At 40.7% G+C, this 26,687-nt stretch overlaps 3 protein-coding genes across 5 annotated transcripts in view; 1 reads left to right on the top strand and 2 right to left on the bottom strand.

Moving 5' to 3' along the window:
- veph1 (ventricular zone expressed PH domain-containing 1) overlaps positions 1-7,820 on the top strand; it is a 73,248-nt gene extending 65,428 nt beyond the window's left edge. Inside the window, exons 14-15 of the mRNA XM_068708657.1 lie at positions 2,469-2,522; positions 2,689-7,820. Coding sequence (XP_068564758.1) covers positions 2,469-2,522; positions 2,689-2,871 — 237 coding nt within the window. The 3' untranslated portion in view covers positions 2,872-7,820. The remainder of the gene's footprint in view (positions 1-2,468; positions 2,523-2,688) is intronic.
- Positions 7,821-9,533: 1,713 nt separating this feature from the next.
- ccnl1a (cyclin L1a) lies at positions 9,534-18,847 on the bottom strand. Of its 3 annotated transcripts, XM_068708614.1 has the most exons (10): positions 18,520-18,847; positions 18,219-18,293; positions 17,333-17,442; positions 15,365-15,485; positions 15,132-15,196; positions 12,496-12,595; positions 12,263-12,367; positions 11,732-11,985; positions 11,475-11,573; positions 9,534-11,366 (listed from the first exon to the last, which is right to left on the bottom strand). In XM_068708614.1, exons 1-10 carry the CDS (start codon positions 18,757-18,759, stop codon positions 10,886-10,888), a joined length of 1,650 nt encoding a protein of 549 aa, XP_068564715.1. In that variant the 5' UTR covers positions 18,760-18,847; the 3' UTR covers positions 9,534-10,885. The 3 variants fall into 3 exon arrangements, with proteins under 3 accessions (XP_068564715.1, XP_068564732.1, XP_068564723.1); XM_068708631.1 differs by lacking the exons at positions 9,534-11,366; positions 11,475-11,573; positions 11,732-11,985; positions 12,263-12,367 and adding an exon at positions 14,640-14,653 and having other exon boundaries at positions 12,506-12,595; XM_068708622.1 differs by lacking the exons at positions 9,534-11,366; positions 11,475-11,573; positions 11,732-11,985; positions 12,263-12,367; positions 12,496-12,595 and adding an exon at positions 12,621-14,653.
- Positions 18,848-23,476: 4,629 nt separating this feature from the next.
- The window catches only part of lekr1 (Leucine-, glutamate- and lysine-rich protein 1), a 72,788-nt gene continuing 69,577 nt past the window's right edge, over positions 23,477-26,687 (bottom strand). Inside the window, exon 12 of the mRNA XM_068714979.1 lies at positions 23,477-24,952. Within this exon, the coding sequence (XP_068571080.1) occupies positions 24,518-24,952 (435 nt within the window). The 3' untranslated portion in view covers positions 23,477-24,517. The remainder of the gene's footprint in view (positions 24,953-26,687) is intronic.

Raw genomic sequence — 26,687 nt, 5'->3', positions numbered from 1 at the left:
CAAGTTTGATTTTATCCAGCTGACAGAAGAAAAATATATCAGTCCATGAGAAAATCTGATTTATTGGGAAATACTACACCTCTGTGTATTCGTGCTTATATCGTGGTTTATGGCGGTCATCTACAGTCCCTACAGGAGTGAAACAATTTACTATAATTGAAATAATGTTCACAGCCGACAGAAGATTGGGTGTCAACTGGATCTTTAGACATGTTTATTCAATCAGCTCCCAAAAAGTAGAGCGGGGCACGACATCAAAGAGGAATATCTGGAAACTGTGGGATATTCTCTGGTGGTTGAAATGCAGATGTAGATTTGAGCTCTCTTTTTTAACTCCTAACAATAATTGTTGTGCTCCTTTCCAGATGGTATTGCATTCCTCTCTCTTTTTGCTGCAGCCAAAGATTTGGAAAGGTTTTGCGTCTTTGTTCTCGGAGCTCAGTCCATCTTTGTTCTGGAGGTATTTTGGTAGGCCTATGTTGTGAAAGACCTTTTCCCACATAGGGAGTGAGATTAAGAAGAAAAAAAACAGGTTGTTTTCATCCACATTTAATGTGAGAGGTGTGAGAGTACATCTTGTACCGCACTCTGGTACAGCAGACTTATTAAATGCTAACCGATTAGTTGTGGTGTGTTCACTTGCTCTGACAATCTCTAAAATACAGCATGTTGTTCATGTACAAGGTGATTTGAGAGAAAATGAGAGCAGAAGAGACAGAAAAAGCAAACATGCATGAAGAGGATTATGAGATATTGACACCACACAAATTGGTTCTGTGTGTCAATGCCAATGGGCAAAAAGAAGAAGAAAAAAAACTAACTCCGCAAAGCAAAGAACAAATATGAATATTGATACCATAGAATTGTATTACAATATAGATCAAATATAATATTGCTGTTTCAACAAATACGGACAGAAATACACTAATTTCTTTGGACACATTGAGTAACCAAAGGATATTTAAGTCTTTGGCTTAATTCTAGCACCATTGTCTCATTAAATGCTGAGACTAAAAACACATTAGTGAGGTGCGATTATGAGACAATATCTTGATGGACTTTCCGGTTCAGATTCATAGGCCATATGGTAAAAATCCATCAAATGTCAAATTAAATAACTGCACGAATCCACTGACATGAATCTGCTGTGGGAAACATCAGACCCTCAGCACAGCCAGCCGGGAGGTAAAACAGTGTCTCTCACACACACACACACACACACACACACACACACACACACCACAGGCAGTTGCCATGAGCCTGACAGCTATCTATGGGTTTGTGGTCATAACCACTAGAGCCAGACCGATATTGGATTTTTTTTTTTTTTCTAATATTGAAGAAGAGAGAAACAAGAGAAAATGAGCCTCCTCTCGCTTCACCGAGGGCTTGCATCGTAGTTTTTTTTACATTCGTTAACCTGAGGCATGAGTTCCTGAACATGGTTAGCGAATCCACTCTATATACGTTTTTATAGACGGTTGTCGTCATGTCACTCATCTGCTCAGTCGTGATGCACAGTCTGCCAGTGCTGAGAGTATTGTAACGACAGCGACGGCCCACATTTGGCATCATGCCTGCCGGGTGCAGAGCGCCGACTGAGTCATTTGTTACGTATGCTGTTTTATGTTCCGAAATGCAAATGTTACTTTTTGTTCGTGTTTGTTATGTGTCAATCAGACCATGGTGCCATATTTGGGTAATTGTAATTTTTGTGCTGGTTTGTAGTTTTACCACTAGTGAGGTGGCTGACTCCAGCTGTATTTTACTAAGATCACCCCCTCTTTATCGTAACACCGGTTTAGTATATGCCTTCTACCATTTGTACTCTTAGATGCCATTGGAACTATTTGTGTTTTAAAACTGTTCAACCTAAATACCTCAGATAATATAAATACCTAAATACCTGTTTCATAGTGATAAACAGAAACACATCTCACATCTCAATTTTAATCATGTTACGATCCTTTATTAGTCCCACAACAGCAAAATTTGCAATGTTATTGAATGTTAATATGACTTATATACCTGTAAACAATGGGGGATTTTGTTTAAAGATTACATTTGGCGCCCCCATCTCTAGATGCACTTTTCAATGATAAAGCACAATATTGTATTTTATAGCAAATTATTTCGCAGACCCCCTGACAACGTGCCACAGACCCTTGCGGGTCCCCGGACTCCATTTTGATTTGGCAGATTAACAAAAACACAACATAGAACACAAACATAACATTGACATCATTTTACTCAAGCAACATGCAGTAATTTTACTTGGGAAATTTTATTCAAGGATGGCAAGTGCACAAAACTGTTTTCTTTATTGTAAAGATCTCTTTTCTTAAGCCTGCATTCATTTTCAGGTTGTACAGCTCCAGATGATGTAGAACATCCACAAACAATCTGGTACAAAAGCTGTTGGAAGACTAAGACTTTTTAAATACTCTCATGTTTTGTCCACCCCACAGAAAGATGAGCTGGATGACATCCCTATTGAGCTGAGCAAGGTGCAAAGTGTCAAGGTGAGGAGTTATATTGTGATCATCCCTCAAAAACCTGCTCCCAAAACCTTTTTGATCTTCTTGATGATCTACATGAAGCCAAATCCCATCAATCTCAAAAAGGACATCTCCCAGGAGACAGATGTTTCAGTGTGAGTGTGTCATCTGCTTCTTTTTTTCTTCATAGGTGGTAGCCAAGAAGCGCCGCGATCGGGGCCTGCCACGGGCCTTTGAGATCTTCACAGACAGTAAGACGTATGTGCTGAAAGCTCAGGATGAGAAACATGCTGAGGAGTGGCTGCAGTGCATCAACGTGGCCGTGGCCCAGGCCAGAGAGAGGGAGAACAGAGAGGCTACCACCTACCTGTGAGAGCGACAGCAACACTGTTTACTAATGAGGACACACACACAGTACATGACAAATTCATACACATACATACACTACACAGTCATTTGTTGTTTTTGTTGTAGACACAAACATCCACTGCCAGTACTATAACTTTGTATCTGTCATTGGTGGTATCCTCCAATATTAAAAAAAACAATCAAAAAACTTTTTATGCAGTACTTTTAGAGAAATAAACTGTTTAATTAACCAGCAATGATGTTTATCCAACCAGAATGAAGGATGTTACTGTTCCTCGCTGTTACACATGGACTCACTGATGCATTTACAGCTGTGGACCATCATAAATTAATGTTACAGTATACATAAGTGTTATCTTAGCCTGACTGGATTCTACAGTATGGACATTTTAAAATCTTCTGCTTGAGACCAAACTCTACTGCGAGCTTCAACAACCAAACTAAATCAGCATCTGTGGAAACTTGGGATCTGTGAGTTTAATGATGCATGATGATTGAGATCTATTTGAAGCCAGGGTAGTATTTAGCAATAAAGACTTCATAGAAGCAAAGACCTCATTAGGACTTGAAGCAATAAAGAAACTGAACAGTTTTTCTTGAAAGCAGGAAGGATGAGGAAGAGGAGCCTAATGGACAGCAGTTTGGAAGGGCACTCAGTACTGGAATAATGTCTTCGTCTGTGTGTGTGTGTGTGTGTGTGTGTGTGTGTGTGTGTGTGTGTGTGTGTGTGTGTCCGTGTCCGTGTAAGAGAGAGTATGACGTAGCCTTAAAGGAATAGTTCAACTTCACTTCAAGTTCAATTTCTTTCTGAGAGTTAGATGAGAAGATTGATACAACTCTCATGTCTGTACACTAAATATTAATCTACAGCCAGAAGACAGTTAGCTTAGCTTAGCATATAGGCTGGACACAGGGGGAAACAGCTAGCATGGCTCAGTCCAAAGGTAACAAAATCCCTCTGAATCAAATCACCTTTCAAGCTTACTAGTCAACAGCTTTTGTTTGTTTAATTTGTACAAAATCCAAAGTAAAACTTTATTTGTTTAGTGGGGGCTATGTGCAGGACTATTTCTTGGCCAAGAGCAGTGACTTCCTGGATTCTCACGCTGTTACCTGGCAACTTCATGGTGGCGTAAAATCTTGAGGAAGTCGCTGCTCCCAACCAAGAAATAGTCCCGCACATATTGACCCTGTAAAAGCACAACTCCTTCACCTATAGACAGAGCCAGGCTAAAGGTGTCCCTGTTTCTAGGGTTTATGCTAAGCTAACCAACTTGCTAGCTTCATATTTACAGAGTAATAGCGATCTTCTAATCTGTCTCTTGGCAAGAAATGTGGAACTATTCTTTTAATTTACATATTGTTTCTTGTGGAATATGGATGTACACAGTTGACCCAGTGTTTTTAAATAGTTTGTATCATGTATTATTTTTGATTTATACTGTAATTTCAACAACACAATTTTTTTCCCCCAAAGTCAGCAGACGTGGTTCAAGTTGAGTTATTTATAAATCTGAAATGTTTCCTCTAAAAAATAAGAGCACCTTGTTTGAAGAAAACATGTTGACCCTGTCTCTGCTCTTGTACTTATGAAGCGAGCCCCCTAAGAGTTAGTGCAATGGTCATATTTCTGTTCTTTTGCAATCTCTATTCTACATGGACCTAGTTATTTTTGGCTTTCCTCAACAAGAGAAATCTGCAACCACTCACTCCATATTTTATGAGGAGCGGTGTCAGCTCAGCTGTTGCTCAACAGCGGTGTTTGAAACATAAGAAAAACGGTGAAGTAAATTTGTGGTTTCCTTGTGGATTTAGAAACTGTTCCAGTTCAGTCACATTGATTTAATTTCAGCTGACAATTCAGTAAAATGTTTTGACAGCAAGATACTGTCGTGATGCAGCAATCTGCATCATTTTAAAACAGGCCCTTTCCAAAGGTTAGAAATGAAACGCTTGTGTGTTTTGTCGTCTTGTGTTGAAACTGTGAGATTGAATGAAGTGCGAGTGAGCACCTGACTGATAACATTTGAGCTCAGGTTTTCCTTCTTTACAACTTTCCACCTGAAAAATCAAAGCATGTTGCAGTACTTCTTTGGAGCACTATAACTCCCTTATGTTGACAAAAGTGATCCGTTTCATTCTGAAAAGTCAGCTTTTCAAAAACCAACATGGCTCAGTTCAAAACTTTGTTTCAAAACAAAACTCCTCATGACAAGTACTGCCCCCGTTAAGCTCTGAACTGCCTGCACCAGACAAACATTCACGGTCGGCCGTGGTAAATCAATTATTATGTATGATGTCTGATTTGATCTTTATCTTTATGTGTGGTGTGTTTCTGCCCACAGGTGGACGCATTGTCTGTTATCAAATGTGTTTGCTTGTGGTTAAATATATAGAATCCAACGTTTGATATAATTCAAAATGCCTCAGGTGGTATTAATCTCAACTTGTGTGACAGACAAGCACATTGACTTTGTCCTTCAACTAACCCTGTAGTCATAACACTGCCTTTTCCCACCGGTTCAGGTTACCACACACACACACACACACACACACACACACACACACACACACACACACACACACACACACACACACACACACACACACACAGCAGAGCTGACCTGCATCTGCTTACACATAATATTATTTACATCATGCCTTTCCTTCACAGTTTGATTCGCTTTTTGCTTTTTTTGAAATGATGGACACACACAGCTCGCTATCAACCTCAACGTCAGAGGGATTTCCCACAAACACTGCAAAAAAAATCATTTTGTTCCTGACTTGTTCTGTGGCTCTAGGGATGGCAATATCGGTCCATCTGTCAGTTAGTCCACCACTTTGGTCCTGACTGAAGTAGCTCAACAACTAATGGATACATTTTGTACTGAAATGCATTGTCCCCAGGGGATGAATCCCTCTGACTTTGTTGATCCCCTGACTTCTCCGCTAGCGCCATCATCAGGTTGACGTTGATGGTTTAAGGTGAAATTAGATTCGGTACATACATTCCTAACCCATGTCCCCCTCAGGATAGGGTGACCATATTTTCAAACCCCCAAACCGAGACCCTGAAGTGTTCTGCATGTGTGCACACATGTATGTGCTTATCCATGCACCTGTAGGTATTTTCATGAGGAAAGGGGACAATTATTTCAACGCTGAGCACACCTACATAGGAGTTCATTTTAAAACTGTACAATAACACAACACAAAACACAAGGATTGCAAAGGTGCAATATAATTTCTATTGTACAATACACAGCTATTGTATATTGCATTCTGGTCATCTTAATATGATAATACATAATATGATCTTTTATATTGGTATTTTCACCATGTGTGACCAAACATGTACTCCTGCAGTGTGTCCAGAATAGAGCATTTAAGGTACTCTTAAGAAAAGACCTTAAGATGTTTAACATGTTAACTAAACATGAACATTATTTCTGCTTAACACCAGCCTGTTAGCATAGTCGTATTTAGTTCAAAGCACTGCAGTGTTTAAGTACAGAGCCAATAGCACAGACTCGTCTAGTTTGACCTATAGAATGCATCAGATTTAAGTTGACCATCACTGTCCCTTGTTTAACACTCATCCACTATCATTTGTCCTAAAGAAAACTAGCTTATGTGTCAGGTTTAGCACCTCAGGACAATTAGTTAGCTGTCAGATGTTATCATGCAAAGATTACACAACATTGATGGATTATGTACACTTTCTGGAATTTGTCTTGTGGCAAATCTGGGTCATTCAGCCGGCTGGAACAAACAAAAGTATTTGTGCTGAACTATACTACACACACAGACACACAGACACACACACACACACACATTACTTTACCGTAGTTGCTGGCAAGCAAACGTTACATCCCCTGCCACTGTTACGTGACGTTCTCTACCCTTCGCTTTAAATGTACCATGATGCTGACTCTACCCTGCCTCTTCAGTTGCATACTGTTGAGTTATTGGTGTTTGAAGAGGATGTCTGATCATATGAATGTGAATGCTCTCTGCCGTCACACTGCTGTGTGGACCTAGTTTCCGAGCCTCACGGGGCAACAGCCAAAATGACCAGTTGACCCTTCGCTAAGTGCTGTGCTAATGGATAGAAGAGACCAGCTGATCTAAACAGCTGATAACATGATTGACAGCCCCGAACAATGACAGCAAGGAAATTATGAGTGAGCATGCGAGAGAAGTGAATGGCAGGTGTATGAGAAATAAACTACAAGACTAAGCATACAAGAGTATAGTCTTCCTGACTGAACTTACGCTAGAGCTTCATTTGTAGGCAGCTGTGCAAATAGACTGTGGATAGATACTGTAGCATCTATCTATCTATCTATCTATCTATCTATCTATCTATCTATCTATCTATCTATCTGTCTGTCTGTCTGTCTGTCTGTCTGTCTGTCTGTCTGTCTGTCTCACACATGAGAGAAGTGAGCTGTTATTTTCACTACTTTAAGGCACAAAGAGATTCCATTTGCAGTTGAGAGAATGGAAACAATACTGTAGATATCAACAATCACAAACTGTGAAGATGAACGAGTTACATTTTCTGAATGTATAAAAAAATTCTTGAGCCTTGTGTAAAGAATCGTAGGCAAGGCTTTTTACTTTAGAGAGTTAAATTACATTTGATTTTATATTTGATTTTTCATATACGGTCAATATTTATTTTGTACAAGCACTGTTGTAACACTTCAATGATGTCTAGAAAGGCTACTGAAAACATGAATGTTGCTTCTGTCTTCCCCTTCCTCCTACATTGGGTTTATATTACTATGAATTAATACTGCAAACAAATGAATGCTGTATTTTATTGACAGTTATGATATTGTTATGGATTGTATATTTGCTTGTTGCACCTTTTGCATGTCTGACACTGCCTTCTGTTTCCCTGACACAATTGTACAATAAATATTTTCTAGTGAAGTATCTTAAGTTTCCCTTTCTCTCGCTTTGTGTCTTTCCACCCCTGGGTTTGGTTTTGGTCACTTGAAGTAAAAATTATATATATATATATATATATATATATATATATATATATATATATATGCAATCAGTCTGTTGTGATCGTTGTGATCCCAAAAGTCAGAAGTCAAGGTATAGTATGTTGTACATAAGTCATAAAAAGTCATATTATATGTCAAAACAAATATTGGTATACAATGTTGAAAAAAGTCATAAAATATTCATAGTAAAGCATGTCGCAAAAAGTAAAAAAAAAAAGGTCTGAGCATAGTATGTCAAAAAATTCCTAAAAAAGTCAAAGTATAGTATGTTAAAAAAAAGCCAGAGAAAAGTCAGTAAAGTATTTCAAAAAAGGTCATAGTACAATATGTCGTAAAAGAAATTGTGGAGTTTTCTCAAAGTCAAAGTATAGAAATACCATTAATAAAATACATAAAAAAGTCATAAAAAAGTCCTAGTATGTCAGAAACAAATGACAAAAACTCTATGCCCAAAAATGTTTTGGTATGGTGTAGCATGGAAAATGACATTGTACACTTTCATGGTATAGTATTTTTAAAAAGTCATATTTTAAAGCAGGCTTTCAAAATGTCATACAAAATGTCTTAGTATAGTATGATGTAAAATGCCAGGAAGAAATTCAATTCAATCATATTTGTAGAGTCCAATATCAAAAACCCCAAATTTGCCTCAGAGGGCTTTACAATCCGTACAACATACGACATTGTCTTTCCTTAGACCCTCACATCGGATTAAGGAAAAATTCCCCCCAAGAAAACCTTTAACAGGGAACAAAAGCAGGAAAACTCCGGGAGAGCAACTGGGCAGAAGAGCAATATCTTGCAGAATGAACAACATATTAAAGTTACAACATAGTCAATCCATATGTAGAAAAATGTCTTTAAAAATGTCATATTATAGTATGTCAGAAAAATATCACAGTAGAGTGTCAGATTCTCTTCAAAATATAGTATATTCTGCCATAGAAAACGTTATATAAAAAGCTCAGGAAGGATTTACAGATTTGTCAGGCCAACGGTGGATATTATGGTGTGTGTGTGTGTGTGTGAGACCGGTATGTGAAGGTGCTTTAATGTGCATCATAGATGAGTGCTCCTCAATGCTTTGGCAGTGTGGACTGGCTTCCTGTTGCAAAATCTGCAAAGCAAGCCTCAGACTGCTCAGTCAGTTTACGTGTGTGTGTGTGTGTGTGTGTGTGTGTGTCTTGTCATTGGGCTTTCTGCCAACAGCAACATTGAAGATTGGGAACTTCGACCACTCCGTATGGGGGAACAAACCCGATGTGGGTATGCTCCCTAAACCATTGCCTGCTGAAAATATGACTAGTCTTAAGAGCCAACTCGAAATTTGACAAGACTTCTCAAAGACATGAGCACTTTGTATTAGTAAGGCCGACAGCACCCTCTGGCTGTCACAACACACACTTTAAGGATTTACCCCCCAGCAATACTTGGCTTCACATTTAGGGTACACAAATCATGTCAAATACACTTTTCCTCTGCTTATGACAGATTTGAGATGAGGGGGTAGCCGGGGCCATTTGGTGATATTTGAGACAAATGCATTGGATACAAAACCAATGTCTGTTCTCCTCTTAATACATCAAATATGTAGTGCTGTTCTATTTGGTTACAACAGTCCAACTCAATGAAGACCAGAGAGTTCAGTGGCATAACTCATTTATTATTGAATAAAAATTGGACATGAACACGTGCAGACTAAAAACCAGTGTAACAAATTGACAACCCTAAACTTTTTCAAATCAAGTCTGCAACCCCTGCTGTAAAAAAAAAAAAAAGAAAAAAAAAAAGGAAAAACATAGATCTATAATTGAAACTGTACAAAACACAGCTTTAGCAACATGTCAAAAAAAAGAAGATGGAAACAAATACCACTCGCCCACCTGTCCCTTAATGTGCAAACATACTGATCTTCCTGAATGATCGCTTTTATTTTACATTTGTTCATTCAATGGTTCCACTGAGCGGTTCGCTTTTATAAATCAAAGCGTTCACATTTTGTCAGCAGATATCGATCCATCTTTACACTGTAAATAAGTTTTGTTTTCCCAAAGTCCATAACTTCACATGTAAAACTAAGAACATAAGGGTAGGCTAGAGAGATGGCTGTGGTGTGCGGGGTGGAGGTATCATGGGAAAAATGAAGATAAACGTATAGTTGGGGGAGGGCAGGACAACCGGTCTGGGACTGATGTCACACTGCATTGGTGCCTTCCCTCAACCACGGATCATGTCTGACCTGGTGAAACAAAGGTTAGTAAACCTACAAATAGTCCACTGAATGCTGGTAGATACTGCTGCAGCCTGGGTTCCTCAGACACACACGTCCAATCCGTAGAGACACAACATCAACCACCTCTGCCAAATATCAGCTACAAGTGTGCTGTTGTGTAGATGAGTCAAAGTAATGAATATTCTAGAACAAAGACGTTTGTACATGCAGAAGGTATGTGAAGGATTTAGGTAATTTCAACATTGTTTCCAGAATTGCCACCGATGACGAGGCAAAATTCGATTTAAATAAAAAAAAACTAAATATTTACTTATTAGACTTGGGCCAACAAAATTAAAAAGTTGAAGTCATGTAGTTTAAATGGTCAATTTCCAGATGCATATGAGAAACCCAGAAACCCAACTATGTTGTACGAGGCTGGTAATATACCCAAAATGAAACCAAACTTGACCCGTTCTCTCTACCGTGGCAGCGCTGCAGTGTGATGACATGTCGGCAATGTCATCCGACAGGTTGCAGATATTTGTTGGACTTCCATAATAGCTTAAGTGCAACCATTCAACCTTCAGAAGAACTTGCAAGATGTTACTTCATTAAATGAAAAGACTGGGAGTTACACTGATTTGGCACACTGCATTCTGAGAACATGGCAAAAATCTGATTTAGTTTTGAGTATACTGAAAATGCTTCAGCGACCATTAGTCCCAGAGAGAGCCTGTGTGTGTGTATATGTGTGTGTGTGTGTGTGTGTGTGTGTGGTCTCAGCGGCGGTGACGGCTATGTCCTGAGTGCCCACTACTGCTGTGGTGTTTGCTCTTGTGGCCACGCTCCCTCTCCCGGTCCCTGTCGTAGGACCGAGACCTCTCCCTCTCCCTCCGGTCTCCTCGATGGCCACCTCCTCGCTCGTGTTTGTGTTTCTTTGTGGCGAGGTCAAAGGAGCCGCGGTCTCTGTCTCTCTCCCGTTCCCTCTCTCGGTCCCGCTCCCGGTCTACTTTGACCGGGGTGCGGGACCGTGTGCGAGAACGCGAGCGCTTCCTCTTGTGACCGCTTCCTCCACCTCCACTGTTGCTGTGGCGGCTGCTGGGCTTGGAGTCGCTATTGTTGCCGTGGTGGCTGGACTTGGACTTGAGGTGGGGGAGGAGGGGGGAGGGCGGATGGCGCCGGGGCGATGGACTACGACTGTGAGAGCGAGAGCGTGAGCGAGAACTGTACGTCCCTGAGCGACTGCGTCTGCTGTTGTAACTGTGGAAAGAGAAGCAAAAGAGGAAGATGAGCAATACATTCAGCTAGTTAAACATAAATAAAAGTTATGTTTAACTATAATATTTGAACATAAACAAGTGATCTTACTGTCTGCGAGGTGAGCGGGATCTAGACCTGGAACGTGTTCTTGAACGAGATCGACTTCTGCTCCTGCTGTTCCTCCCAATCTTCATGTCTTTCCTTAAGCTGAAAAAAAAGCCCCATATATATTAGGAACTAATGAAAATAGAAAGACAAACACTGTTAGATAAGTGGCATGACAGCCATCTTGTACTCTGAATAACTTAATAGAGGCAAAAGAAAAGTGAGGAGGACTATTGCTAAAACGTGTGTGTATTTCCTACCCATTGTGTGGACTCTTGTTGACCTGAGTCCGGCTCTCTGGCTCCTTCTTAACGGGTTTGAGGGTCTGGGGGTTTGGAGACTTCTCCTCCACCTTTGCCACATTTGGGGAGCAGGGCTTGGAAGCCGGAGAGAAGCCCCCCAGTGTGGACAATGCAGGGGTACCGTCGGGGTTCAGGCCTTTAGCTTTCAGCTTGGCCTCTGCCAAGAACATTTTCCTCCGGTCCACCTCCTTCTCCATCTGGTCGTAGTTCGGCTGGGGAAGAAATCACGCCGTCAGTTTACACAGACTACTGTGAGCAAATAACACCATATTATAAATGTCGTTAACTAACGTATCTGAACTCAATGCACCAAGACAAGTAAGCTTTTAATCCCAAAAGTAGACTTTTCAGTCTAGGGCAAAGATTTGGGGATGAAATGAAGCATGCTAAAATATTGAAATGCAGATATTTCCACAACTATCTATTAACTAATGCATTATTCATATGATGCACAGTCATACTAGTACTGTGCTCTCTAAAGAGGCCTACCTTCTTCCTGGTGTAGAGCTTGAGGGTGGTGATGCAGACCTCTTTAACTTCCTCCTCACTGGCTCCAAACAGCAGGTACCAGTTAGGTCTGGATGGCAGAGGGATCTGGGAGACACATGCACAAAAGGTATTATTATTTGAACGGTACTGTACTGTAGCGCTATAGAGAATTTGAGTAGACAACAATTAGTGCAAAAACAATGATAAAGCATTTGTGTCAATGTGAAAACTACCTGCAGGGCTCGAGCAGCGAGGAATATGCAGGCACAGGCGATGGTCTCAGCTTGGAATCTCACAAACACGTTTGTCCTCAGGGTATCATTCATGTAGTTCCTAGAAAGACAAAAACAACACATAGAAACAAAAACATAGCATCTTCTCTACACAAAGCCACCTCTTACCCACACCGACACACCTTAAGACGTGTCACAGCTTTGGCCGCAGGCCGTTACAGTCGCCAGTGATCGACAACACTCCTCGGCTGATTTATCAGGGCTTTACGTTTTTTTTTTACTTTCTGATAAAGATTTAGATTTTACATTTCTTTTTAAAACTCAGCTCAATCTTACAACTAAGAAACAACCTCTTCACCACCCAGACATCTCCGGTGGGTGACTGTTGAACAAGCATCAACACTAACTGCTCACTGACTCAAGTATAGGCTGCCGTCTAAGGATTAGACCAATAGAGGCCCTAACAGAATCAAATCAATCATAAGCCCCGATAGCGATAAAGACAGCGGTTACACAGTTTAAGTTACACAGTACTGAAGAGCGATATGCACTTGGATCTATCAAATTTTAACTTTGTCCATTTCTCTCTGGGGCATCCATGGGAGTGCTGTATGTCACAGGTAAAGCATGAAGACACAAATGGGAGAAAAGAAATCTACTGAAGACCTGCCAACACCATTTTACCACTGACCTTTGAGTAGCTAGATTAAGACTAATGATGGTTGAGATTATGACACATGCCGTGTGAGGGAGGAGGGAGGAGGGGGCATGCAGACAGACTGATTCAACAGATTCATCGAGAATGCAGTTGCTTTCAAACAGTTACATCTGAGAGAAGAGGGAGGCACAGCATGTATGGTGGCATGCACGACAGCTAGAGTCTGGGAGTCAGTGGCATGTTGATGTCATCAAATGATGCAGCACGGGTCGAATATTCGCACAACCTGCTTGTGATACTCACATTGATTGGAAGGCTCGACTGCAAAACAGCAACCACTTTTAAATGAAAATGAAAGCTTTCCAGCCACGATTTAAAGCGAACCCCCGGGAGACCACTGATCGTCTTCAACCTCACCTTAACTCATCTAAAAAGACATTAGGTGGCAATCTAGGCCTCACTACCTAGGTTAAGTGAAATCTCTGTGATAGAAACAGATTATGTGTCAGTGGGTTGTCTGGGACAATGGTTAAATTAGATTAGCCATGAAGAGTTAGGAAAAAAAGGAAAGACAAAATGGCCAGGATGTGAATAAGGGGAGTACAGGGTGGTGTGAGCATCTATGTCCTTAAGAAACATAGAAGTCCTAAAGACAAAAAAACATGTGATAACAGAAACATGATGGTTAAACCCCGATAAACTAGCACGACACTGATCCCATTCTATTATCAAGAGGAACTACAACCAGCGAAAAAACTAATCACAAAGCAGTGAAAAGTCTCCGAATACTGTGTGTCAAGTTCCACAGTTCCACCCACTCAAATAACATGAGCTGCTCTGCCGGAAGGATGTCGCAAGTATCTAATAACAACATTGCCACACCGGGATTACTTCCAGTCTAGCCAGCCTTCATCAAATGACCTGCACTTTGGCATGTCAGTGTGAACCCGCTATGTTAACGCTACTATAGATAACACATGGCCGCTGGATTCTGACTGCTGCGTGGGTGAGACAGGTCCGTGGAGGAAAAACCTGAGAACTGGATCAGCCTGTAAGACAGACACATGTCTGGACACCAAGTAAGTTGGGGACAGGACACAGTATACTACTGTAAATAATAATTAAAAAATAGGCAGGTAAACTGGTCAAAAAAAAAAAAGTTATTCTGTTGTGTCTAAGTTTACTTCATTGCTAGATGCAAGTAAACTAGAAAAAAAGTCAGAATATAAATGTATATGTAGCTACTTAGCAAAACTGGGTATTACAGTTAAAACCTTTGTAGCAAGACCAAAAAAATACAAATCCTTTTGGACACCCAAGAGAAAACAAGATGATGTTGGCTGTTGGGAAAGGCCCGCCCGCCCCCTTCAGTGAATCTCGGCATTGGGATTGGCTGTCTGGAGAGGGGCAGCCAGCCAATGGGGGGAGCTTCCTTAGGTCATGTGGTTGGAGGAGGCAGAGTTCAGAGGTTCTTTATGTGACTTACCAGCATGGACTACCCTTTAATCAAAGAGTAGAGAGAAAGGACAAAGTTAAACCAAGTTCCACGAGCACCGCAAATCAAACAGACTTTACAGCAAAGCCATGTAAGGGCAGACAAGAGAGTGAGACACGCAACAGGTTTGCAATTAAAAAAAATTGCTCCATCAGAAAAAAAAAAAGAGGTGGAAGGGTTAAAATGGAGTGAGGGAACGTCGCAGTCAAACCTGGGCGAAATGGTTGTTGAATAATTTTCAAAATTTGTGCTTAAGAACACATGGGGGCACTTGAACATCACTTATCCGACAGGTGGTGTTGTTTCCACATATGGGTTTGTTCCGAGATCCTATAGCAGATAAATCAAGTGCTCTTCAAGCGATTCAACCATTTGAAACTCGTTCAACTTAATATTTAGCCCAGGTCTGGTGGCACTTCTTGCAGACATGACACAGGTTGCTGCTGTGGGAGATGGACATTGGAGAACTAGGGAGGAACTTACCAGGCCGTCTGGACCAGCGTCTGGTTCTTCTCACATTCAAGGACTTGAAGGTACATGACGATGATCTGAAATCATAAAACGACTGTACATTAAAAACACAGAAACTCCTCCAGATGCTTCATAATAGTCTGCAAACGCTGCTTCTTGTGTGGTTGCACCTGACTTAATGTTGCAATAGCTGAACTACATTGGGCAACACAACTTAAAAAGGTCTGAGTGTGGCTTGAACTCACCTTGTGAGGATGCTTGACATGCACACAGAAGCCCAGCTCCTTCAGGATCCGCCGTTCTGCTTTGATGACTTGGTTTTTGGTATTTATGTAGTTCTGATCAAGTATCAATGAACTTGGAGTCCTGGTTCATAAAGGAATCAAAATAAAATAATGTTTCCCCCTTTGGAAATAAAAATAAATAAAGAAAGTGCCCTTTTGATTTCTTGCACTCTTTTCTCTTTTTTTCCGTTTCAACCAACTAAAAGCAACAGGTTTAACTGTTTGCATGCCTGACAGTTTGCTGGGGTTTGAGGACTCCTGTGGTTCACGTGAAAGCATTATGGGATTTTGTAGACAGCCTTCTACCTCATTCACCATGTGTCACAGCTGTTACAGAAATATCAACTCAGACCATCGGCCACATCACGACCGCAACGTGCAAAATATTGTACAATCTTCAAACGTGGACTAGAATAAAAACTCAAAACTACTATGACGAGATGTCACAAGTCATGCTCACCTATTCGTATGTACTGTATGCACCAGTTAAGTTAATAATATATTAAGTAACCAAAACTACTTGACTTTTATACATACTACAGCAGCATATCCAGACCAAAAACCTTCACTGCAAACAGAACACTGTACAAACCTACAACACATCTGCTGGTTGAACACAGATTATTTCAAATACTACTAATGCAGACAAACAGATTTTCAGCATTCATTAAAATGACCGCATTAACCGTAAAATTAGATGCATTCTGATCTATAAATCTGTAAACAGACGGTGTGTCGGCCTCCCTATTATACACAACACCAGAATAAGAACTTTAAACACTTTAAGAATAATTTAGCATCTTCACAAACAATGATCAAATTTCAAATCAAAATCTAGTATTTTGATGTCTCAAATAACAAAAAAATTAAATGTGAATACTGTCATGCTAAAAGCCACATGCATGGTAACATTATCTGTGTGAGGTCCATTATTTAACACAACCAACAGTCCAAATCCACATCTAAAACAACAGACCTGCTTCAAGTGCACCACGGTTACAGTTACACGTAATTTACACTTAACCGATTCATATTCCCTTTAATTTAATACCAATATCATAAAGCTACAGTGCATGCACTGACCCTAAACTAAAACAGAAGCCACAAGGCCTACTATGTATCCAATGAATTACTCTAATGTCAACAAACAAGGTGATATTTCTATAAAAGCCATGGGTTGGCAGACAGTTGGTGAATGGGGTTCTTACTCTTGAAGCACAAACAAGATGCACGGTGAAGAGCAGTCAGTGAAGGAGACTACGTTACCCAAACGGTCCGCAGAGTGACGGACAGATACCCAAAAGCTTAAGATTGAACCACAGGAGTCCTCAAGGCGCCCCGGGGGGCCAAGGACCTTCGGCCAACCTGTCATCCCCGATCCCAGTGCCCCACGGGGGTTCAGACCACGGGGCGTCTCCCACAGGAGGGGGTGGGGTGGCCCTGGGGGGGGGAGGAGAGACCCCCTTGCATCATGGTTGTCATGCCGACTGCTTCATCTTACGTACCATTCCACATCACCCAGGCTTTGGTAAATGTAGCTGGTCGCTGTTAGTTGGTTGCAAGGGAAAAAAGAAGCCACGTTAATGCCACGGTCTATAGAATAGACATGAACAGATTTCTATGAAGACAAAAGGCACACGTGCTAATAAAGCCACGGTGCCTCGTCTTAAAGTGCTCGCCAATTATTAAAAGTGAGTTTGTCATGATATCAATTTCAGTGTAATGTCAAACTCAGATGTTATAAGGTAGACAATTACACTTCAGAAACTACCAGTGAAGCGGAAACTGAAAAGTTTTAAAATGGTTTAGAGTACAAGGATATACAGAAGAACACTTTCACAGCGAAAAACATAATACAACATGATCCATGTAACAAAATTATGTTTTATTTCCCAAAAAGAGAAGACTGGGTTCAATGGCGACACTTACTTTTTGCCTCTGATCTGTCTCAGATGGTGAAAAACATTTATGACGTCTCGTATTCGTCTCGGTGCTTCCTCAATCTTGGAGGCCAAGTTGATACAAGCCATCGCAACAATCTGGAAAGAAGATGATTGAAACAAACGATTGGAAGACAGAGTATAATAACCTATGACATGCATCCAGAGATAATAGAGTACAAACACATTCAAATATACCAATGAAGAGACATAAATGTACCAACAATCAAGAAATGTCCCCAATTTTGCCCCCATTTTATATTATGGCAGCTATCATTTTAATATCTCTGGAAGAATTAAGTTATAATCTGAGAATAGAACAGCTTTAAAGAAATTATAAATTTGTATATAATTTTGTTATTGCACATCACAATGAATGTGTGATTGAGCATTTACCATATAGAGCAGCACTTCTCAGACGGACCAATCAAATATTTGAAGTAATACTAATTGAAACACTATAGTTTTATAAATGGAGTTTTTAAAGTTGCTGATATTACTGGGAGAATGAGAAGATGTATAATGTTGCATTGACCTGCCAACCAACGACCAATTTAATCTAGAAACAAGGTTTTAAAACTAAGATAAATTTACAGGTGCAACGTTCTCAATACTTGTTTAAAATGTGCGGTCTTCCACTAAAGAAAATGAATAATGTTTAGATTCGGTGTTAATCTTGTAATGCGAGTGTTTGATTAGTTTCCTTTTGGTCTCCTCTTAGTCTCACACCAGTTCATAAATGCTGGTACAACGTATCGACAACATGGCCGCCACGAAACGTAACCACAACGATATAAGCTATGCTAACATTAAGCTATGCTAACATTAGTATAACCGGCGGACTGATAATGAGTTAGAGGCTTATACTGACTTACCTCAAAACTGTGCTTGACGAAGGACTTGGAGTAGAAAAAACGATGAAACAGCACTTGCCCCGTTGCCATTGCCACCTGTCGAGAAATACAGACCTTTAGGTTTTGGACTTCTTGTATATGGAGGCCTAACCTTACACAATGGACCGCCGCCATTTTAACTACACCACGCCAACGTTACAAAAGCTAACATTAGCAAACAGCTAACACCAGGCCATGAAAAAATACTAACATTTTCTCAGTGCAAATAAAACACACACACCGAGATATATAATACGAAGCAGTCGTTGTATTCGAGGTTTACCTGCGGTAACCGGAGGAGAATGCCCGCCGACTGGATCAGTTCACACCCGAGGATACGAAGGTCGGTCTCTGTGTTCAAGTCGAGGCCGTCGACCATCGACGGCGTCGGAGAGAGCCTCTCCTCCGGTATGAGCGAGTTGTCGATCGTGAGGTACACTTCCGAGTAAACTTTGTCACCGATGAGGATGCCATCGTTGTTTGTGGATGCGTTAGACGAGACAGAGAGAGGACCTGCGGCCATTTTCACCCAGAAAAATAGAGATTTTTCGGTTTTCAGCAACAGCTCTTCCAGCCTCGAAGGAACGACGGCGGAGCAGGGTGACTGACAAAGCACGTGACGTAACCGCCTTGTCTGGACGCAAACGTTTGTGCACATCCGCGCCGATAAAATAGTCCCTCGATACTCAAGCGTTGAACAAAAACTATATGACTTTTCAACTTCACTGGAGTGTGACATGCATTTAATATCTCACCGTTAATCAATTGGTCGGTCATTTACCGGTTATTTTTCTTATTTTCTCTCACTTGTCTAGAGATTGCAACACTGCACATTGCACACTCCAACAGTCTAAACAAAGTTAATCACGCATTATACAAATAGTTAATAAACAGATCCGCTGATCTGAGATACAAATGGCTCCATTGTTGTTCTATTACAAATGATGATATCTCATGCTTCCTTCACGAGCTCTATGAGAGCTCAGTTTTTCAAATAAAAAGTATTTTAGATGAAAAATAATGACAAATGAATGCTAAAACAAATAATACTTGTTGGTCAAAACTGTTTCACTATCTTAATAAACACTACAGACCCTCAAATCCTGCATCCATAAAGAAAGCAGCAGAGAAGTGGTTTTAAACAAGAACATGTCTCACTCGATTTAACCGATTTAATTTTAAGTAGTAGTATAATTATATAGAGGCTCAGTTTTACAATTAATTAAATTACCCCATGTATTTAGCTCCTTAAATATCACTTCATATTAGAAATATAGGCATCTTATTAGATAATTTCATTATTTTAGTAGGTAAGTGTGTTGTTTCCAACGTCATACGAAGGCAACAGAAGGAAACGACTCACCACCAACGGTTTCAGTGACGTACATTACGGGAAAGTCCTGACTTCTCACCCATGGAACATATCCCTCCGCCAATTAAGAGAACTATGAGTCACAGCAGATACTTAGATTTTATTATGAAATCGCTGTCGTATTTTACACACAGTGTACAGGAAGTCAGTAATATCAGCTTTGTGATTTTCTGTTTAACCGTTTAAAGCAGTAACACAGGTAGGGCGACCAGGACAAAATGGTTTAAGACAAATTCTGAGCTTGATTTTAGGACTCAGGCATTGATTCTGTGAAAGAAGGCGCAGCCTCATGTGAACAGTTAGTACAGGGAACATTGTGTTCACTCACTGCTCAGCCTCCAGGAAGGTGTAGCCTGAAGCCCTGCAGTAACTAAACTCAGACAGCAGAGAGAACTAGAGACCCACCAGTTGAGGTTTCTGAAAATCAGGTGCCCCATGAAGCAATGGTCTTTGTGTGTTTACAATTTGTCTTATGAGGACTTATATACTGACCTTGTACAGAATCCCCACCAACAGCCTGATGCTGCAGTGCAGCCTCTGCTATGTTTGAAACAGTTTTACCAACAAGTGACTTGTGGGCCTGTACTGCTGCAGTGTGTGTCTGTAGTTTGTTTCTGTGAATGTTGTATTTGCTGGTATTATCTCTGTTGTTGTTTGGTGTTTTTTTTGGCAAAGATAGCAATTGGCCCACACAGGGTGCCAAAACTCAAGTTGCACTGCAAATCATTTGGTATTTTGTAATTTGATTAACTACAAATTTGTGAGGGAATTTGGTCCGTGTACGTTTTGATAGTCTGTTTTACCGTTCATTCGAAAAAAACAAAATTTGCACCACAAAAGTAAAATATCAACTATGGCGGATCCTGCCTTATTACCTAATCTCGATACCTTGTCTTGTTAGAAGTCTAGTTTTAAGACCTTAAATAATTTGTTTCTATTGGTGGTTTCCAACAAATTTAAGTATGTAAAATTAGGATTAATTGAAATTATGTGAAAAAAATTGTGTTAACATAATGACTTCTACCTCAGATTAATCGTGTTTGTACAGTATTATGCTACATGCTGTAGTCCTAGATACAGTTGTTTTTAGTCAAATTACAACACAACTAACTGACACATAGCAATCCTGTGGCAGGGTAGTTTTCCCAGCAACAAGAGCTCTGGTTTTTTTACTGGGACATCAGGCAAATATAGAGAAGTTTTCACGTTTAGTCTGCTGTGTGCAGTGTGTACAGCACAGGGACCATACATACACAACTCACAGGGGAGGAAATGTGAGGTGGGGATAGGAGCCCAAGAGCAAATTATTACCCTACGTCCCATGAACAGTTTAATCCCACCATGGTTGGTTATTTCCTGAGATTATATGCGTGTGTGTGTGTGTGTGTGTGTGTGTGTGTGTGTGTCTAAAGCTTTTGTAAGCAATAGCATGATTGGCATGGCACAAGGGTCTGCTTTCATAACCTGTTTGAGGCTCTATAGTAGCATGTAAGGGGCAGACAGATATCTCCCCCCCCACACACACACACACACACACACACACAGACTTACCTACCTGAGTTTTCCTAATACACCACATGAGGTGGCAGACTGAGGTTTCATTGTCCCCGTCATTAACCAACACCTACAAACCAGCACCTCGGGTCCCCCGCACTTACGCAGTTACCACGACGACAAGAATGCTGAGCATTCTTTCTCCGGTTGCCCGGGTGACACTAATTATAGGGTGTGGGAGGGCTCACGGGACAGCAGAATTCCGGAACGACCAAAAAACGACGCAGGAGAGAGGCATTCAGGGCCGCCCAGTGACGAACAAGGGCTTAGTTATACACACACGCCACTCCCTGGAGTGTGTGTGTGTGTGTGTGTGTGTTTACGAGCAACTTGCACAGATTCCCCAGGGACACGTGTGCATGCCTGCCTTGCTATGATAATTACTGCGAGGAGATCACACTCCAAATGTGTGTGCAAGGCATGCCTGGTGTGTTTACATATGACTGTTTGTGTGTGTGGCCATTTGTTAAGGCTGATTACATTTGAATGTTTAATGGCGAACATTCATGTCAACGTAATTGTGCTTTATGTTTCGAGCCTGTTACATACATATATCAAGACGTAGAAGTATTTCAAGGAGTTGTATCTATTCACACACACACACACACACACACACACACACACACACACACACACACACACACATAAACTAGGAAGGGCACCAGGTTAAGGTAGGTGTAGAAAAGAGAGAGCTAACTGGATCAATAAAGTGAAAGAGAGGCTGAGAGGGAATTCCTTTTTAGAAACAGGGTCACAGTGGTTGAATAATAAAATGAGGCCAAAGAGATGAAAAGAATATTGACAAATAGACATATTTATATGTGTGTGTGTGTGTGTGTGTGTGTGTGTGTGTGTGTGCCAGAGAGAGAGAGAGAGACAGACAGAGATTGGTGTTTTGTGGGAGCTTGGAGAAAAGTGTGTGTTGTCAGAACAGTGTGTATTGTGAGTAGAAGCTGGGAGAGTGTGTTTTTATGCCACCGACTGGCATAAGAAGAGGTTATCTCTTAAAATACGCAGCAGACATGCAGGTCACGGTGGGAGGAAGTTTAGCCGGGATAAAAGGAAATGTCAACGGTCAGAAGAACATGTGCAGGGAGAATGTGAGCGGTTGACAACAGGTCAGCCTATATGTCTGGACTGGACCCTTTTCACGGCAGACATTTTGTCAAAGCAGGAAGAAAAAAAAAAAGAGAGGTGGAAATAGTAACATTAATGACGGCTCTGTTCTGTTCAAGTGACCCAGTCAGCCATGTCAGTGTGACATGAACAATACTAGAGCCATGGAACTGAAGCAGCTAAATAGAATTCAAACATTATTAATGTTATTAATTCCACTTGTGCTTTTCCTGCTTTGACAAGTCTACATGTTTGCCACAAAAAGGGTCTATAGGGCTTGGTATAAAACCTCAATATCTTTTTGGAACTGACATCAAGGTATCTGTTGCACTGAGCTTTTAAAACTGTCAAGGACTAAAAGTTGGCAACAAATGTCTGGTCATCTTCTTCTTCCTGTCTAGTTATTCTTTGATTAGACAGTTCCTAATTAAAATCTAAGCTGAAAGTGACAAAGAGAATAAACCGTCAAGCTCAGCGCTTAAGCCAAAATTAAATACAAGAGCTCAGAACAATGGAAAGTTTCACATACAGTTCAAAGACAACTGAGCAAACCTCATCTGCTGATGAAGACCATTTGATCAGGGCAGAAGCTTCGGAACAAGCTAGTAAGTGGACCTTGAGTTTTGTAAATGAATTGTCAAGCTCAATTATTTTTTCACTTTTGCTCACTTTATATTGCTCAATGCGAATGAAAGAAAAGTAATGTTGGTACAGAAACAGGCACTTGTATTGAAAAACTAACCATTCAGTGCACATGTAAGACACACACACACACACACACACACACACACACACACACACACACACACACAAACACACAAACACACACCACATTGTGATGATTACTGTATAATCAATGTCCTTCAGTGGGATTACTTGATTGAAAAAACTGAGTGATGGTGGCGAGGACGGAAACAATCACTCACTGGAGACACACACACACACACACACACACACACACGGCAAAGTCTCATGCAATGAGTAAACACACACAAGGCCACAGGAAGGCAACAAAGAGTCAGCGGCAGAGCACAAAAGGAACGGAATATTTATTGCTGTTTTTCATAAAGGGGCAGCTAGGGGAGTGTGAATTGTGGGGGAAGATTTCTTAGGAAATCTTATAAATATTTTATGCAAACAAAGTTCATAAAATTAATAAAAAACCTAAGAAAATTTCTATATTCAGAATTCATGACAGTTAACTTCAGGAAAAAACATGAACCACTTTGTCATGTGTAGTAGGAAATGTTCCATTTTAACCATCGTGACAAAAACAGACGAGGTAGAAATTGAGCTTTTAATGAAACAGAATTTTCATTGTTATATATTTCAGAACGTCCTCTCCCCACGGACCGAGACCGTAAGCTTATAAACCATATGTGTGTGTTTTGGCAAACAGAGGAAACCTTGGCAGGATAAAATCATTATCATCCCACCTTTCTGTGTGAACGATGTGCATGGGCATTGTCTCACAGATGGGTTGGAAGCGAGGGACACGAGGAAGTCAAACTAAATGCTTTCCATGTGTGCCAGTAAGCGGGGAAATGAGTTCCATGCCACACACACTTCACACATTTCTCCCATCATGCCAATTCATCCCAAATGTAGAGGGAGAGGAAGAGAGGGGGGGAGGGATGGAAAGACCTTGCACGGAGTGAATGATGTCAATAACACACAATGCCTGATTGGTGAGGGCTGGGTAATTCGTGTGTGTGTGTGTGTGCATGTGTGTCTGGGGTTGCTTGCCTTACAGTTTCTTTTGTGTTTGCCTGCCTTTTCTTTGTGTCCACGGGTGGCAAGGGACACGCTGTCATGCTCCTTCAGCTCTGCCCTTGTGACAGGCTGTGTGTGTGTGTGTGTGTGTGTGTGTGTGTGTGTGTGTGTTTATCCTGTGCGTGCCACTGAGACTGCGTGAGTTGGGTTGTGAGAAAACAAGTGCATGTCTGTCAGAGATGTGTGTGTGTGGGGAGTTTACTGCTGTTCGAGCAGGACTCAGTAGTTGTATTTTGTGCATAAAGTGTGTGTTTGTTTGTACATAAGTAAGACAATTATAGGGATATGACTAAATTGTGGGTATTATTATACTCTATGGGAACATTAGAACACTATTAAAATAATATGATTAACATTAAAATACTATAAAAAATATTTCAAAACAACACTGAAATCGTGTATTATTTTTGAACCGCTGCACTAACTGTTATGTAATACATTTATGCTCCTTCATTCTGATTGCTTATTACAGTCTCTCCTTCCTCTCCATCGCTAAATGGACCTTTCGTTTGACCTCGCTCACTGTGCTGCTGGCTTTCAGTCTGGGCAGTGTCCCCTCTCGTCTTTTTTCATCTCGATTCCGAGACTCTAAACTCCTCCCTGCTCCTTCTCCATCTGTGCCTTGGCCTCTGTCTTTGTCTGTAAAGGGAGGGGGGGGTCGCAGTGTGTTCGGGGAGTTCAAAGAGCGAGTAAGAGTTACCCGGGTTTGACTATGGAGATGTAAATGCTTGTTCACTGGGGGTGTTTGTCTCTCCATGGGGTTTGGAGGAGACCTTGAGGGGCCCTGATGAGACGCTAGGGATCGCAGGCCAAGAAGCTCCCCTTGTGCTCGAGACAGAGCAGCAGTCAGCTCCTCCCTCTCCTCACACTCCCTTCTTACTGTCTCCTGGAGTAACGCCACCTGGAGAGTGGGAAGAGAGAGAGAGAGCGAGTATTTAAGAAAGTTATTTAGAGTGTAGTATTAGAGTTTCAAGCCAAAAATTGATACCTTTTGGGAAATAAGCATATTCACGTTCTGTCTGAGAGTGAGCTGACAAAATCAATATAAACTCATGTATGTGAGTTAAGTACAGAGCTGGAGTCTGGCCGTGTTATACAGCTGACTTATGTACTCGTTTGTTTAACAGAAAATACAAAATACTGTACTAATATCTTAAGATAGATGTCATTCATTCATTCACTCTTCGTAATGAGAGAGGCCCAGCCAGGATGCCAAATATAGAGATGGTAATTCTGAGCAGCTCGCTGACACTGACATAAACAAAGAGACTTGGTAAACAAAACCAAGCCACTGTAACACAGTCACAGTGATCCAGTATTAATAGCATGTACAGCACAAATTTTAAAATACATAGATGAAATAACCACCAATTAATCCCCAGCAAAACAGCATCAAGCTACAGACACAAATAAAATATATCTACATGAACTATTCATACAGACGCATATACAATATTAGTGCATTTCTTTCCAGGATCACTAAACAATATACACTGAATGTATTGGTGGGAGGTTATCATGTGAGACATTACATTGTTTACATCTTCAGGTCTACTGAGGAATAGAGCCTCTGTCAGTGAATCTGATTCAAACAAACTACAGCTCTTGTTATATGACAGCCGGACAGACAAAGGAAAGTTGCTCACTTCAAGTCCTGAGCCAAAGTTAAAAAAAAAAAAAAAAAAAGAAATGCTGCTCTCGCAAGGCCCTTCATAGCTTTCTCATTACTTTACATGCATTTCCTACCAGTATGGCACACGTCCATAAACACTGCTCACTGGCTCATTTAATTACAAACACGTGCCATTTGAATGGTTTTACGTCATTTTGACCATCTGCTGACTGATAACAGACTTGTGTTGTATGCATCCCAAAATGGTCGGGTAACAAACGCAAATACTAGAATTTAACAGATACTTTAACGAACGATTCTGGCAGATTCCTGTTGGCAGTCTAATATAATGTACGCCGCACCAGTCCTAAGTCATTAGCTTACACATTCGGCACATGTTTTTTTTAAATAACACGGTGGCTGCCGTTTAGCAAGTGATAATTAGAGAATGGTAAATGCTAAAACAGTCACACAGTTACAGTAGCTCAAGTAGAATATTTATAAAGTCAATGAACTGACTTAGCAATGCCAGTTATACAGCAATATCTTTTAAGTTTGCTGACAATAAGTAAAATTATTGATAAATTGAAGTAACTGTTACTAAAACTATATGACAACATCCATTTACAATCTGTGACACAACTCGTACAGTATAATCAAAGTCATATTTATCCAGTTGTGAGCCAGTAAACGTGGCCCACATTAACTTTGTTTTCTCTCCGTATTTAGATTTTCTTCAACATGAAGGCTTGTGAGAAAAACAAAGTTTGCGTCAAAAATTCTACATAACACAGCGTGAGTGATTTATATGCAAAAGATCACTTTGGGGTTGAAGTGTTCCTTTAAGGAATGACATATAGCTCTACCATCTCTGTGTGTGTACATGTCTAAATCTGGTCCTGACTGTTCCGTGAGAGGAATCCCCAAATATGAAAAACATGTAGTAAATGTGTGTATTCTCTCTTTTTACGATCATATTTTGGGTATGGTTTTCTTTTTATGTCTATAATTGTCAACATATGCG

The sequence above is a fragment of the Cebidichthys violaceus genome, unplaced genomic scaffold (assembly GCF_023349555.1).
Source record: "Cebidichthys violaceus isolate CVI_PGR_0920_01 unplaced genomic scaffold, fCebVio1.0.p SCAF_1, whole genome shotgun sequence".
Classification (NCBI taxonomy): Eukaryota; Metazoa; Chordata; class Actinopteri; order Perciformes; family Stichaeidae; genus Cebidichthys; species Cebidichthys violaceus.
Note: the sequence above shows the minus strand (reverse complement) of the source record. Positions and strands in the feature narration are given on the sequence as shown.

Excerpts from the sequence above, each read along its gene's own strand:
- ccnl1a (XM_068708614.1), bottom strand. The coding sequence starts at position 18,759 with ATGGCCGCAGGTCCTCTCTCTGTCTCGTCTAACGCATCCACAAACAAC. Across the intron at positions 17,443-18,218 it reads TCGTCAAGCACAGTTTTGAG|ATTGTTGCGATGGCTTGTAT; the intron begins GTAAGTCAGTAT and ends TCTTCTTTCCAG. Across the intron at positions 12,368-12,495 it reads TCGCTGCTCGAGCCCTGCAG|ATCCCTCTGCCATCCAGACC; the intron begins GTAGTTTTCACA and ends TGTGTCTCCCAG.